At 55.5% G+C, this 15,020-nt stretch overlaps 2 protein-coding genes across 2 annotated transcripts in view; one reads left to right on the plus strand and one right to left on the minus strand.

Moving 5' to 3' along the window:
• Positions 1-8,294: 8,294 nt before the first annotated feature.
• On the minus strand, positions 8,295-11,029 carry ARL16 (ADP ribosylation factor like GTPase 16). The gene is made up of 5 exons (XM_023211557.1): positions 10,800-11,029; positions 10,643-10,701; positions 10,109-10,222; positions 9,163-9,278; positions 8,295-9,008 (listed from the first exon to the last, which is right to left on the minus strand). Exons 1-5 carry the CDS (start codon positions 10,858-10,860, stop codon positions 8,837-8,839), a joined length of 522 nt encoding a protein of 173 aa, XP_023067325.1. The 5' UTR covers positions 10,861-11,029; the 3' UTR covers positions 8,295-8,836.
• A 7-nt stretch (positions 11,030-11,036) lies between these two features.
• The window catches only part of HGS (hepatocyte growth factor-regulated tyrosine kinase substrate), an 18,526-nt gene continuing 14,542 nt past the window's right edge, over positions 11,037-15,020 (plus strand). Inside the window, exons 1-4 of the mRNA XM_023211556.2 lie at positions 11,037-11,208; positions 12,705-12,789; positions 13,422-13,497; positions 13,999-14,091. Of these exons, the coding sequence (XP_023067324.1) occupies positions 11,172-11,208; positions 12,705-12,789; positions 13,422-13,497; positions 13,999-14,091 (291 nt within the window). The 5' untranslated portion in view covers positions 11,037-11,171. The remainder of the gene's footprint in view (positions 11,209-12,704; positions 12,790-13,421; positions 13,498-13,998; positions 14,092-15,020) is intronic.

Raw genomic sequence — 15,020 nt, forward strand, 5'->3', positions numbered from 1 at the left:
CAGGGGTGTTTTCCTCTTACGGCGTGTTTCTGTTGGATGAATGGTTTTCCCATCTTGTGATGTGCCCGGTGGCCCCAGCCCTGGCGTTGGGAGGTTGGTTTTGCAGCAGCCAGAACTCAGCCCTAGATCACATGCAGCAGCTGGAAGGGGGTGGCCTTTCCCTGGGAAAGGGCTGGGACGGCAGCGGGCGGCACTCCCACTCGCTCGGTGCGTTTGGTTTTGGGTGTGTTTCGGCCCCTGTGTGGCTAAGTGAAGGCATCCCACAGGCTGGGCGAGCACTCATGCTCTCCACTGCATCCACGATTCAGATTTCAGCTGCTGGGAGGGAAACCCATGGTGGTTTTTAGGGCCTCTTTGTTGCCCAGGCTGGAGTGCAGTGGCATAAGCACACTGCAGCCTCAAGCTGGGGCTCAGGCGATCCTCCCACCTCAGCCTCCCAAGTACTTGGGGCAACAGGTACTTACCAACACACCCAAATAATTTTTTGTGCTTTTTGTATAGATGGGGTTTTGCCACGTTGCCCAGGCTGGTCTCGAACTTATGGACTCAAGGGATCCACCTGGTTTGGCTGCCCAAAGTGCTGGGGTTACAGGCGTGAGCCACTGTACTTGGGGTTTTTTTTTTTTTTGAGGCAGGGCCTTGCTGTCACCTTGGCAGGAGTGCAGTGGCATGCTGGTCTCGAAGTCCTGGGCTTAAGAGGTTAGCCTGCCTTGACTTCTGTCACTGCTGGGGTTTCAGGAGAGGCCAGCTCACCCCTCCTGCTTTTCTTTTTTTTTTTTTTGAGATGGAGTTTTGCTCTTGTTGCCCGGGCGGGAGTGCAATGGCACGATCTTGGCTCACCACAACCTCTGCCTCCCAGCAGCCAACCTTATCACACATTTATTAATGTGATTTTTTTTTGAGGAAAAAATATTAATGATGTCATTTCACATACTATATAATGCTATCTGAAGGGGGCCAGCCCCTCCACACCTGTGGGTGTTGTTCGTCAGGTGGGACGAGAGATTGAGAAAAGAAATAAGAGACAGAGACAAAGTATAGAGAAAGAACAGTGGGCCCAGGGGAACAGCACTCAGCATATGGAGGACGGAGGACAGTGCTGGCACTGGTCTCTGAGTTCCCTCGGGATTTATTGATCACTCTCTTTACCATCTCAGAGAGGGGGATGTGGCAGGACAATAGGGTAACAGTGGGGAGAGGGTCAGCAGGAAAACGTGAGCAAAGATCTCTGTGTCAGAAATAAGTTGAAGGAAAGGTGCTGTGCTTTGATGTGCACGTACACAAACATCTCCCTACACAAACATCTTGGTGTATTAAAGAGCGGTATTGCCGCTAGCATGTCTCACTCCAGCCCTAAGGTAGTTTTCTCCTATCTCAGTAAATAGAACATACAATCCGGTTTTACACCAAGACATTCCATTCCCAGGGACGAGCAGGAGACAGATGCCTTCCTCTTTCACTAACCTCCTCAGCACGGACCCTTTATGGGTGTCAGGCTGGGGGACAGTCAGGTCTTTCCCTTCCCACGAGGCCATATCTCAGGCTATCACATGGGGAGAAACCTTGGACAATACCCGGCTTTTCTGGGCAGAGGTCCCTGCGGCCTTCCTTCCGCAGTGCAATGTGTCTCCGGGTACTGAGTTTAGAGAATGGCAATGACTTTCAGCAAGCATACTGCCTTCAAGCACTTTTTTAACAAAGCATGGCCGGGCGCGGTGGCTCAAGCCTGTAATCCCAGCACTTTGGGAGGCCGAGGCAGGCAGATCACGAGGTCAGGAGATCGCGACCATCCTGGCTAACACGGTGAAACCCCGTCTCTACTAAAAAATACAAAAAACTAGCCGGGCAAGGTGGCGGGCGCCTGTAGTCCCAGCTACTTGGGAGGCGGAGGCAGGAGAATGGCGTGAACCCGGGAGGCGGAGCTTGCAGTGAGCTGAGATCCGGCCACTGCACTCCAGCCTGGGCGACAGAGCGAGACTCCGTCTCATAAAAAAAAAAACAAAAAACCACGTCCTGCACAGCCCTAAATCCATTAAACCTTGAGTTAACACAGCATGTGTCTCTGCAAGCACAGGGTTGGGGTTAGGGTTACAGATTAACAGCATCTCAAGGCAGAAGAATTTCTCTTAGTACAGAACAAAATGGAGTTTCTTATGTCTACTTCCTTCTGCATAGACACAGTAACAGTCTGATCTCTCTTTTCCCCACAGCTATCGTTTAATTAGCATTTCGTTTCATGGGCACTCCAAACCCTTAGAGACAATTCAGGCCAGCTGTAGTGGCACCGTGCCTGTGGTCCCAGCTACTCGGTAGGCTGAAATGGGAGGACCACTCAAACCCGAGAGGTCAAGGCCGCCCCACCGTCTGGGAAGGGAGGAGTGCCTCTGCCTGGCCACTGCACCGTATGGGCCTGTGAGCTGTGACTGTGCCTCTGCACTCCAGCCTGGGCTGTAACAGAGCCCCCATCTCTAAAACAGAAAAGAAATAAAATTCATATCCAGGTGCTACATCTGCGCTGAGAACAGGCAGAGATGACTCACAACAGTGGGGTCCTCAGCAGCATCAGTTTTCCCAGACTCAGGAGTGAAATGGACTCCGGCATGTGCACTGACAGGGGGTCCAGCGTGCCTGGGCCCAGAACAGCCGCTGAGCGCAGGGACCCTAAAGTCCGGTAGGGGTCTGGGTGACAAGGCCAGGGGAGTCCCCAGCACCCCTCATCCACCCCACAGGACACCCCAATTGACACCGTGTGCCAGCAAAGTGGGGACCTGATGGTTTTGGGAACGTGGGTCATTCAAAGTGGCCTGCAGCACCCGGCCTGTCAGGAGCAGACGAGGGTCCTTATCCACCCATCCCGAGACTGTCCTCCCATGGCGTCATGCCACGCCTGCGTAGGGCTCCCTGGCTGGAACCCACCCTTGAAAACCACCTGAGGAGGTGCCAGAGTGTGGCTGCCAGCTCCAGAGCACGTTGGCTCCACCTGTCTGGAACCCAGCTACCACCAGCGCTGGCTGGGAACACAGGCTTGTGGTCTTCTCGGGTCTTGGAAATCTGTACCCTTAGGACTCGTTCAGGATCAGCACGTCCAGCACCAAGGATTTCTTCAGAAAAGGCACTCCCTCCCAACTAACAGAACGTTCCTCCAAGCAAGCTGGGAAGCACAGCCCACCCGCCTCCAGCTGGGTGGCCACAAGCACCTCAGGCTGCCACCTTATATTTTCATGCCTCACAGCAAAAATCATGGTGGGTATTTCTTTTCAATTTTTTTTTTTTTTTTTTTAAAGCGACTGAATCTTGCTCTGTCGCCCAGGCTGGAGTGCAGTGGCTCTATCTCGGCTCACTGCAAGCTCCGCCTCCCGGGTTCACACCATCCTCCTGCCTCAACCTTCCGAGCAGCTGGGACTACAGGCGCCCGCCATGTCCGGCTAATTCTTTTGTATTTTTAGTAGAGACGGGGTTTCACCGTGTTAGTCAGGTCTCGATCGCCTAACCTCGTGATCCACCCGCCTCGGCCTCCCGAAGTGCTGGGATTACAGGCATGAGCCACCGCGCCCGGCCCCTTGGTGGATTTTTCTTCCCAGTTATGTCCTGAGCCAAATGTTGAGCTTTTCTGCCCAGGAAGGGCAAAATTCTAGCACAGACAGTCGTGCAACCCAAGGGGTGGCCGGGGTTCTCACTGCCCTTGGCCACGGGGCAGGCTGGTCTACACAGCAGGGGGATGTTTCCAGGGTTGAAGGCTCCCCCACCTAGTCCTGAACACATCAGGTGCTGGAGCATCTGTGTTCCCACGAGGCCACAAGGGCCACACGACTTCAAAAGGTCCTCGAGGCTTAAGTGCGCCGGTTTCATTCTGAACATGCTGCTCTAACACACATCCCTGCTGAGCCACAGGAGGAGCAAATACTGGGAGCTTCTGGCTGTTGATGGTCAAGAGCTTGGGCCTGCAGGGAAGACTCCAGAACTCCTAACTCTTGCTAACCTTACATCTGGGATTCTTATGCCCTCAGCTGAAGAACTCAATGATTTTCAGCTTTGAAGGGGTTCTTCTAACACTTGCCATTTCTTTTTTTTTTTTCTTTTTTTTGATACGGAGTCTCACTCTGTCGCCCATGCTTGAGTGCAGTGGCGTGATCTTGGTTCACTGCAAGCTCAGCCTCCCGAGTTACTGGACTATAGACAGGGTTTCACCATGTTAGCCAGGAGGGTCTTGATCTCCTGACCTTGTGATCCACCCGTCTCCGCCTCCCAAAGTGCTGGGATTACAGGCGTGAGCCACCGCGCCCGGCCTTCTTTTCCTTTTTTTTTTTTTTTTTTTGAGACGGAGTCTTGCTCTGTCGCCCAGGCTGGAGTGCAGTGGTGAGATCTCAGCTCACTGCAACCTCCGCCTCCTGGTTTTACATTATTCTCCTGCCTCAGCCTCCTGAGTAGCTGGGACCACAGGTGCCCACCACCACGCCCAGCTAATTTTTTGTGTGTTTAGTAGACGGGGTTTCACCGTGTTAGCCAGGATGGTCTCGATCTCCTGACCTCGTGATCCGCCCGCCTCGGCCTCCCAAAGTGCTGGGATGACAGGCGTGAGCCACCGCGCCCGGCCAACCCTTGGCCATTTCAACCAGACTTTGCTAAAGTCCTCTGAAATTGGGGGACTGAAAGGCAATTACTGGGATCACAAGTGGCCTGTGACATCTGCCAAGGACCTGCTGTGAGGGTTCATTAAACCCCAAAGGATGGCACCTCGGCATGCAGACGACTGACCCGGAGGAGACTGGAAGCCTCAGAAGCCAGGTCTTTGTCTTTCCCTCCTGGCTCCTGCCCATTCTTCTCCCCCAAAGCGAGTCCCGGAAACAATTCTTTTCCCCACGGCAGGTCATAGAAGCTGGAACTCCTCTGCCCCGAAGCCATAAAGCCTAGCAGGTCACGCCCTCCCTTCTCCCTGGAAGATCCTCATTCTCGAGGGGTCCTGCCCCATCCCCAGGGGAAGGGGATTGTACAGAGCGGCCTTGCTGGCTCTCCCCAGTTAAACGGATGTTAGGCCAGATCCGGTGTGTCCAATCACATTTCTGCATGCCTGTTCACTCGTCAAACCTAAATATAAAACTAAAGATTTTCATGCCAGGCACAGTGGCTCAGTCCTATAATCTCAGCACTTTGGGAGGCCCAGGCAGGCGGATCACTTGAGGTCAAGGGTTTGTGACCAGCCTGGCCAACATGGTGAAACCCTGTCTCTACTAAAAATACTAAAATTAGCCAGGCGTGGTGGCGCACACCTGTAATCCCAGCTACTTGGGAGGCTGAGGCAGGAGAATCGCTTGAACCTGGGAGACGGAGGTTACAGTGAGCCAACATTATACCACTGCACTCCAGCCTGGATGACAAAGCGAGTCTCGATCTCAAAAATAAATAACTAAAGGTTTTGCTGGGTCTTTATAGATGAAGGCTCCTGTGTCATGTAAAACTTTATTTTATTTTTTTTTTTGAGACAGAGTCTCGCTCTGTCGCCCAGGCTGGAGTGCAGTGGCCGGATCTCAGCTCACTGCAAGCTCCGCCTCCCGGGTTCACGCCATTCTCCTGCCTCAGCCTCCCGAGTAGCTGGGACTACAGGCGCCCGCCACCTCACCCGGCTAGTTTTTGTATTTTTTTTAGTAGAGACGGGGTTTCACGTGTTAGCCAGGATGGTCTCGATCTCCTGACCTCGTGATCCGCCCGTCTCGGCCTCCCAAAGTGCTGGGATTACAGGCTTGAGCCACCGCGCCCGGCCAAAACTTTATTTTTTTTAGATGGAGTCTCAATCTGTCACCCAGGCTGGAGTGCAGTGGCGTGATCTTAGCTCACTGCAACCTCTACCTTCTGGGCTGAAGCGATTTTCCTGCCTCAGCCTCCCAAGTAGCTGGGATTACAGGCAGGCGCCAACATGCCAGGTTAATTTCTGCACTTTTAGTCGAGAAGGGGTTTCACCATGTTGCTCAGGCTGGTCTCTCTCAATCTTCTGGCCTCAAGCTATCTGCCCACCTTGGCCACCCAAGGTGTTAGGATTACAGGTGTGAGCCACCGTGCCCGGCTGTCATGTCAAACTAATACATTTGTTATGCTTTTAGGCCAGGCACAGTGGCTCATGCCTGTAATCCCAGCATTTTGGGAGGCTGAGGCAGAAGGATCACTTGAGGCCAGAAGCTCAAGACCAGCCTGGGCAACACAGCAAGACCCCGTCTCTACCAGAAATATAAAAAATTAGCTAGGCGTGGTGGTGCATGCCTGTAATCCCAGCTACCCAGAACGCTGAGGTGGGAGGACTGACCGAGCTTGGGAGGTTGAGACTGCAGTAAGCTGTGATCCCACCACTGTGCTCCAGTCTCAGACACAGAGTGAGAGCTTCTCTCAAATAATTAAGTAAATTTGTGAATGCTTTTCTCTTGCTCACCTGTATTTTGTTAGAAGTGTTGGCTGTCTCCCTTACGGGTGATAAAAGGTGTATCTTTCCACCCCATGGCACTAACAGGACAGACACCTCAGGTGTCTAGTAGCTGCTTGGTGGTGGTAAGGGGCAGGGGAAGCAGTGCATGGAGATTCACGTGGTGTCTAAGAAGGTGGCATCCAGGCCAGGCACAGTGGCTCACGCCTGTAATCTCAGCACTTTGGGAGGCCGAGGCGGGTGATCACGAGGTCAGGAGTTCAAGACCAGCCTGGCCAAGATGGTGAAACCTCATCTCTACTACAAATACAAAAATTAGCTGGGCGTGGTGATGGGCGCCTGTAATCCCAGCTACTCAGGAGGCTGAGGCAGGAGAATTGCTTGAACCTGGGCGGCAGAGGTTACAGTGAGCCACCGAGATTGCACCACTGCACTCCAGCCTGGATGATACTCGTCTCAAAAAAAAAAAAAAAAAAAAAAAGGTGGCATCCAACAAGGCACAGGCTGTGTACAGTTGAGAGCCCATGACACACTGGAAAGCAGAGATTGGAGCCTGAGCCACCCTGAAGCACGTCATGCCGAGAGCTTTCCCCAGGCATCGCACACAGCCCTCCATGGGAATAAAGACCCCTTTCCCCACAAGCAAAGTACAGCAGGTTTGTGACATGGAGGGTGGTGGGTGCGAAGCTCCTTCCATGATCGAAGGAGCCTAGGCTTCCAGCTGCAAAAACATTTGTAGCAAATTCCCATGTATTCTCAGGACTATAGGGTTTCTTATTCAATCGCTGTAGTCAAATGATGGTCCCCAAAAGGTGTGTCCAAGTTATAACCCCTGGAACAAGCAAGGGTGACCTTGTTTGGAAAATAGAGCATTTACAGATATAATGAGGAATCATCCTGGATTTCCAATGACAGATGTCCTTGTAAGAGGAGAGAACACAGAGGCACAGGAGAGAAGCTGCGTGAAGATGGGGGCGGAAACAGGCTCTGCGGGCCACAGCCCAGGCATGCCGAGGAGCACTACAGCTGCTACACAGGCAAGGCACAGATGCTCCCTCGGAGCCTCTGGAAGGAAACCACCCTGGTAAAAGCCTCCAGAACCACGAGAGCAAATTTCTGTTGTTTCAGCAGCCGCAGGACACTGACCCATCAAATCAACACTCCCACATGCGGCCACAGCTGAGAACCAAAGTCAAAGCAGGCCGCTGGGGAACCGCAGGTGGCATGGCCATTTCCTGTGCTTCATCTGAGCCCCTCCTGGCACACCTGTGGGCATTTCAGGGCAATACCTGTTTACTGAACAAGTGAGAATGCTGGCTCTTGTTCGTTTGTTGTTGTTGTTGTTTTTTCTGAGACTGTTTCGCTCTTGTCAGCCAGGCTGGAGCGCAGTGGCACGATCTAGGCTCACTGCAACCTCTGCCTCCTAGGTTTAAGCGACTCTCCTGCCTCAGCCTCCTGAGTAGCTGGGATTACAGGCAAAAGCCACCACGCCCAGCTAATTTTTTATATCTTTAGTACAGACAGAGTTTCACCATGTTGGCCAGGCTGGTCTCGAACTCCTGACCTCGTGATCTGCCTGCCTCGGCCTCCCAAAGTGCTGGGATTACACGCGCGAGCCACCTCGCCCGGCCACAAGCTCATTTCTAACTCGAGGCCTCGCTCTTAGACCACATTCAGTTCACCTGCCTCATGCCGTCTGTGACGGACGTCGGGTCAGGGTCCCAGTGGCTCAGCAGGTTGGAGCCTGTGCTATAGCAAGAGGCCAGGTCTCAGTGGCACTGTGCAGTCCATACGCCTCGGGGGCAGTCCAGCAGGTCTCTAGGAAGGAGGGCAGCCAACCCCAACAGCACCACTCCAGGACACAGAACACTCGGCCACCTGCAGGCCCTGCTCACCCAGTCTGGGGACAGGTTTTTATATTTTTATTTCTTATTTAAGATGGAGTTTCATCTTGTTGCCCAGGCTGGAGTGCAATGGTGTGATCTCGGCTCACTGCAACCTCCGCCTCCCGGATTCAAGGGATTCTCCTGCCTCAGCCTCCCAGGTAGGTGGGATTACAGGCATGCACCACCACGCCCGGCTAATTTTGTACTTTTAGTAGAGACAGGGTTTCTCCATTGGTTGGTTGATTAGGCTGGTCTCGAACTCCTAACTTCAGGTGATCAGCCCGCCTCGGCCTCCCAAAGTGCTGGGATTACAGGCGTGAGCCACCGTGCCTGGCCCTGGCAGACAGTGTTTTCAGAGGCCAGATGTCAACTTCCATCTCCGCGTGCCTCAGTTTACCCATCATTGCATCTCAGCACAGAGCCCCATCATGTAGAGTTACTTTGGATTACTCTACCCGTGAGAAGAAACTATTGGCAGTGAAGCCATACTGCCCCCGGCCACCTCTCCCCAGCGCAGGTCAGCCGCGCCTCTGCCGTGCAGTCAACCGTTGGCTCTGTGGGTGGCCTGGAGCCAGGCCAGCACCCCTGCCAAGCCAGTGCCTTCACGGGCGCTGATTTCTGCCGTGGTGATGTTCTGCTTGGCACAAGCAATGATGTCTGGAAGCCTGATTAATGACTTCATCTCCTCCATGGCCATGTAACAGGGTAGGTCGCTGGAGTGAAAGAAGTGGCCCATCAGAGTAGTGGCTGCCACACACCTGCCCCGGACCCCCAGCCACACCACGTCCCTACCCAGCCACGCTCCCGGCTGTACTCCCAGGGAGCCCCCGCCCCTGCTGTGCTGCCTCTCAGCCCAGGGACACGTACATTTTATTGAAGAGTATCAGCACCGATGCTTCTGCAAGTTGTTCTGCAGAAAGGAGACCTAAGAGCTGCACACAGGATGCAGAGAGCTGGGTGGGGTCAGAGGCGTCCATCATGAACTGGGGAAAAAGAAAAAGATGGCAGCAAGGCCCTGCTGCCAAACTTCCTCCCCTGGGCCTCACAGACCTAGCACTGGGAGAGCAAAATTGCATTTTTTGTTTGTTCGTTTTTGAGACGGAGCACCATCTCGGCTCACTGAAACCTCCGCCTCCTGGGTTCAAGTGATTCCTCCTGCCTCAGCCTCCCGAGTAGCTGGGACTACAGAACCCACCACCACGCCCGGCTAATTTTTTGTACTTTTAGTAGAGACGGGGTTTCAACACATTAGCCAGGATGGTCTCCATCTCCTGATCTCGTGATGCGCCCACCTCGGCCTCCCAAAGTGCTGGGATTATAGGAGTAAGCCACTGCGCCCAGCCCAAAACAGCTTTAAACAAAACTTTGGGAACAGGCAGAAGCAGAGGGAATCGAGTTTTATGAGGACGATCTGGTGACACTCGTCTCTGTCCTCACGTGGCCATCAGTTCTCCATACTGGAATCTGGGGCACAGGCCTTGTTAAGATGGGACCAACCAGAGGCACGTATACATCCAACATAAACACAGACGTACCAGGGATCGACACAGAGGGTTAAGTCTGTTCTCTGCGGAGCAGCAGCCCTGCCCTCAGCAAGCTCTGTGAACTCCTACCGGGGGCCTGGGAGGGCAAGCACCAGAAACCAGACGTGGTGCCCAGCAGGAAACAACACTACCGTCCGACCTGTTTCCATGACCAGTATAGTCACTAAATAACCCAAACCCCGTTCTACACACAGCAAGGTTGGGGACTGGACATCACAGAAATGCAGACACAGGTCCCTAAAGGAAGCCCATATAGGATTACAACCTACCAGAAGAGAACGGCAGTTTCCATAATAACTGGACCAGATGGGGCCCATGCACCCCCCCAGCTCCCGGATGGTGATCTTTCTCTGTGCCACGATGTCAGTAAGATTGGTGCCCACCTATAGGAAAAACCACGATGCAGACACAATACAAGCGCTGTACCGTTGTGAACTCCTGAACAGCACCGTGCCCACACCTTACGCGGTGGCCTGAACCCCGCAGACCCATTCTCCAAGGGCTCAGTCCCTAAAGCAGTAACGGCGAGCAGGGACCGACGCCCATCAGTAGCTGCACTCGCTGTGGGGGTGACCAGCCACAGGAACCCGTTGCGAGGGGAGAGGAAGTGCCCGTGGAGGGCGGCAGGCCCCCGCATCCCGCGCCAGGTATCCTCAGCTCAGGCCTCCCCCACGCTCCCGAAGGCTGGCCTTAAGTCAAGATCTGACCCGCTGCGCCTCGGCGTGCACTTAGAGGAGCCCGGAGCTCTTCACCAAGCGCAGAGCGGACCCCGCGCAACTCCACCCGCGGGAGCGGACACCTACCGTGGGCCGTGTCGGGGGCGGCTTCCCCAGGTCGCCCTTCCCATCCCGGGAGCTCACCTGTACAGAGCGGTCAAGGACCCGAGCAGCTAAGGGGTGATTACCCGCCCCCGTCCGGGTGACCCCCGCACCCCGGTCCCGTCCCCGCGCGGAAGGATATCCTGCAGCCGTTTCACCAGCAGCGTCTTCCCGACGCCCGTGGCCCCCAGCAGGAGACACATTCCGTGCTTCGCTCCACCCGGCACCCGTAGTTCGGCCCGCGGAGCAAGGCCCGCCCACCGGCTACTCTCATTGGATAGTTCTCACCCCCGGACTACTCATTGGTTCTTAGGGATCAGGTTCCAAGGGTGAGCCCAATTAGCGGGCAGCGTTAGCGGGAGAGCAAAAGACTCCGCCTCCTCGCGGCTCGAGGAACGGCGCGGTGACGTGCGCGTGCGCGCACTGAAGGGACAAGGCGGAAGCGGAAGTCGGGGGGCGCGCCAGCTGGGATCAGGGGAGCGCCCGCTGGGACGGGTCTGTGCTGGAGGTCGCCATGGGGCGAGGTAGCGGCACCTTCGAGCGTCTTCTAGGTAACGCATCCCCACCCGACGGCCCGACCATTGTCAGCCCGTAGCCCCGGCCCGGCGCTGAGTCAGCGCGGTCCCGAGGGCCCGAGGGGCGCGGACCGGTCGCCCTACCCGCCTGTCCCAGGCCCACTGTCCTCCTGGGCGCGGAGAGGCCGATCGTGGACCCTCGGCGCAACCGTGGGGTCTGCGTCCGTCGGGCGTTGGCGAACCTGGGCTCTGTGAGGGTCCGCGCAGGGCGCCGGGGGCGCTCGGCGTTCTCGCTCCTTTGCGGGCCCAGACATTTGGCCGATTTCCCCTTGACCGGCGAGCACCCGGCCGAGTGGGACACAAGGCCTGAGTCATGAAAGTGGGTGACTCAGTCGGATGTTAGGCTCGCACTTGGGCTTCTGACCCAAAACATTGGGTCTCGAATGGTAGAGCCAGCAGTGTCCTCTCTGGGACCTTTGAGCTCTCTAGGGGGCTGCGAGTCCCAGACCCACCTTTTGTTCCCACACTGGCTTCGGGACGCGCCTAATGGTTTAGGAAGGCGTTTTCTCACGTTTTTGGAGGTGAAAGCTAATTCTATCTGAGCCTCCTGGAGTTGACACGTTTTAGGAGGGAAGAGGAATGTTGATGTTCACGTGCCCTGTAGGGAAAATGAGTCTTGTGTTTCAGGGTAGGCGCTTGGGTGCTCGGATGGGCTGCCCCAAGCCTGCCTTTTTGTTAAGTATGGTTTACAAGGAGACTTCAAATGAGACACCTTCCTTGCCCAGGGAACCTGCAAGCAGACTGAGTATCTCAGCCACACAGGTAGTTCAGTGCTTCAGGGATGAATCCAGAGGTTAACTACTGAATCAGTATAGAAAGTGGACGTGGTGTGGTTTGTTAGATCGTTTCTGTATCCGGGGAAGGCGGTGTGGGTAGAGCTGGAGCTGCTCTTCAGAGGGACCAGTTGTTGGAGACAGCAGTGATGTGGTACGATGACAGGTATTAGCTGGCGAGTCCTCCTTGGAGCGCCGTTCTGCCCTTATTCCCAAAGCACTTGGAGCGAGGGGCCTGGAGTCTACACTGCAGGCTTCTCTAGCTCTTGCCCAAGCTAAGATCCCATTGAAATGGGGAGCATCTGGGCAAATGGCGACTCCAAGGGACGGGTGATAGAGTTCTTTGTTGAGAAGCAGCTGAGCCTGATGTTTAAGAGTGAATCAGCCTCTGTCTCTGGTGAGCTGTGTGACTAACAGCAGTGCCCTCGCCTCTCTGCTGAGTGTCTTTACCTCGCTCGCAAGTTGTGGGAGGGCTTGGACCAGCACCTGGTGTGCTGTTCTCACGCTGTTTGCTGCTTCCCTGAGAACGATGGCACTTCCCTTCCCATCAGCGTGCTCAGGAGGATTCTCTCGTGGTTTTTCATGTGGTCCAAATGTCTAAAGTGGTAGTAGGGAGTCCCCCCTGCTGCTGCCAAGCTGGGGTGCTGTGTGGGGAGTCCAGCAGGATGACCCCCCCTTTCATGGCATTTTCTCACTCAGACAAGGCGACCAGCCAGCTCCTGCTAGAGACGGATTGGGAGTCCATTCTGCAGATCTGCGACCTGATCCGCCAAGGGGACACGCAGTGAGTTCGCGGGGCCTGTGTCGTGAAGCGGGGGGAGCGGCCGTGTAGTAAGCTGGGCTTGCTTGGTTCCTGTTGATTCTCTACAATGTAGCTGACCACGTTAGGCTGTTTTGTAGAGAACTGTATGGTCTACATGCTAGGATTTTTTGACATCTTGGACAGTTAAGGGGTTTTCTCTGCACAGCTTGCAGATGACCTGGTTATGTTTGTATTTGCTTCGGGGTTCTCCAAGACTTAAGACGGTAGACAGACTTTTTTTTTTTTTTGAGACAGAGCCTTGCTTTATCACCCAGGCTGAAGTGCAGTGGCGTGATTTCAGCTCACTGCAGCCCCTGCCTCCCAAGCTCAAGCGATCCTCCCACTTCAGCCTCCCGAGTAGATGGGACTACAGGCATTCACCATCACGCCCGGCTAATTTTTTGTGTTTTGGTAGAGTTGGGTCTTTGACATAATGCACAGACTGGTCTCAGACTCCTAGGCTTAAGCAGTCCTCCTGCCTTGGCCTCCCAAAGCACTGGGATTACAGGCATGAGCCACTGCACCTGGCAGCAGATGAACTTTTCTCATCTTGGTTGCTGAGACTATTTTTTTCCCCTTTCTCTCTGCTTTTACCAACATCATTTTCCTTTCAGAGCAAAATATGCTGTGAATTCCATCAAGAAGAAAGTCAATGACAAGAATCCACACGTGGCCTTGTATGCCCTGGAGGTAAGTAGACTCCCTTGCCTCAGTGGCCCCCAGGGTCCCCACCCCTCACCCCCCACCCCCCACTAGTCAGGACAGCATGAGAAGAGTTTCCCCTGTGGCCTTGCCCACCTCCCTGGGCATACATCAAGCAGGAGAGTTACCACTCATCCTTGAGTGCCTGTGTGAACAGTGCCACCTAGGAGGGGGTCACGCTGAGGGACAGACGGGAGATGGGGGAGGGAGTGGGCACCACTTCTTCAGCTGTCCTGCGTGAGTAAACACTAAACACCAGAAAGCGGATCTTGTCGCTGTGCTTGGCAGTGAGACTTAGCATCATAGGGAGCGGTGCCGTGCAGGCCACTGAGTCTCAGATGCTGCTGCTTGGGGTTCCCCACCGGCCCAGTGGCCTGTCGGGCCTGTTGAAGGGCTCTGCTGTCCCACAGGGAGGTGGGTCCGTCCAGGAGGACGAGGGGCCCCTGCCCTGATCACCGGCCCCACCCTTCCCTTCCTGGGCATCTGCAGGTCATGGAGTCTGTGGTGAAGAACTGTGGCCAGACAGTTCATGACGAGGTGGCCAACAAGCAGACCATGGAGGAGCTGAAGGACCTGCTGAAGGTGGGTGAGACGGGGCAAGTGGGTGGCCACCCAGGCTGGCACCTTTGCTTCTCCAGGTGTTTACTGGGCACCGATGACAGAACAGCACCAGGTGTGGTGGAAAATGTGCAGGTGCGGATCGGTGGTCCCTGCACTGCGCAAGCTCGCACTCACAAGTGGGAGGCCAGGGTTTAGCAGGAGCCGGCCTGGGGTGCTGTGTCTGGAGCACCGAGGTGACAGCAACCCTGGGGCCTGGGGGAAGCTTCCGGGAGGCAGGGCTGGGGCACCTGCTGTCCGCGGGAAGGTGAGTAGATGCTGCTGGGTGGGCAGGGCAGGCGCTGGCTATCGTGTGAGTGGCTGTGGTCTGGAGGGCAGGCTGGCCACATCCCACAGGCCGGCCTGGGAGGGCTCTGAGTGGCGGCTTGTAAGATCGGATGTGTCTGGCGGGGGATAGGAGCTGTTTTGGAGAGTGGGGGCTTCATGCTTTCCTGGGCAGAGGAGGAAAAGCCCTCCAGATCCCCAGGAGATTGTGCCGGGGACACCCGCAGGGATTGTGATGTGGACTGTGATGCAGTGGGGGTGCTGCCGCCGGTGTCAAGGAAAAAGGGTGTCCCGTGTGGTCAGGCTGATCCCCCTCTGTCCCGACCTGTGGGCCGGGCCTGTGTCTCTTAGGGGACTCCCTGGACCCACACAGCTGAGAACCTGCCCAGGGATCCCAGTGAACAGCCAGGCCTCCCAAAGGCCCTTACTGGCCACCTTGGCTGGCTTCCTGTCCCGTCCTGTCCTGGCTGAGAGGCAGAAGCTGCCAGAGTCCGGCCCTGCCCGACCCTGGTGCCCCCGAGCTCCTTCAGTCAGGCTGCAGATCCTGAGCTGGTTCACTCCTCTATGGGGTGGGGCAGAGCTGTGGAGGGAAGGCGCCGCTGAGGAGGCCGAGGGGTTCTGGAAAGGAG

The sequence above is a fragment of the Piliocolobus tephrosceles genome, chromosome 16, assembly GCF_002776525.5.
Source record: "Piliocolobus tephrosceles isolate RC106 chromosome 16, ASM277652v3, whole genome shotgun sequence".
Lineage (NCBI taxonomy): Eukaryota > Metazoa > Chordata > Mammalia > Primates > Cercopithecidae > Piliocolobus > Piliocolobus tephrosceles.

What these genes read in the sequence shown, in the direction of transcription:
- ARL16 (XM_023211557.1), bottom strand. Translation starts at nt 10,860, where the DNA reads ATGTGTCTCCTGCTGGGGGCCACGGGCGTCGGGAAGACGCTGCTGGTG. An exon ending in CGCCCCCGACACGGCCCACG is followed by an intron (nt 10,223 to 10,642) that starts GTAGGTGTCCGC and finishes TTTTTCCTATAG; the next exon opens with GTGGGCACCAATCTTACTGA. An exon ending in GAAACTGCCGTTCTCTTCTG is followed by an intron (nt 9,279 to 10,108) that starts GTAGGTTGTAAT and finishes CTTTTTCCCCAG; the next exon opens with TTCATGATGGACGCCTCTGA.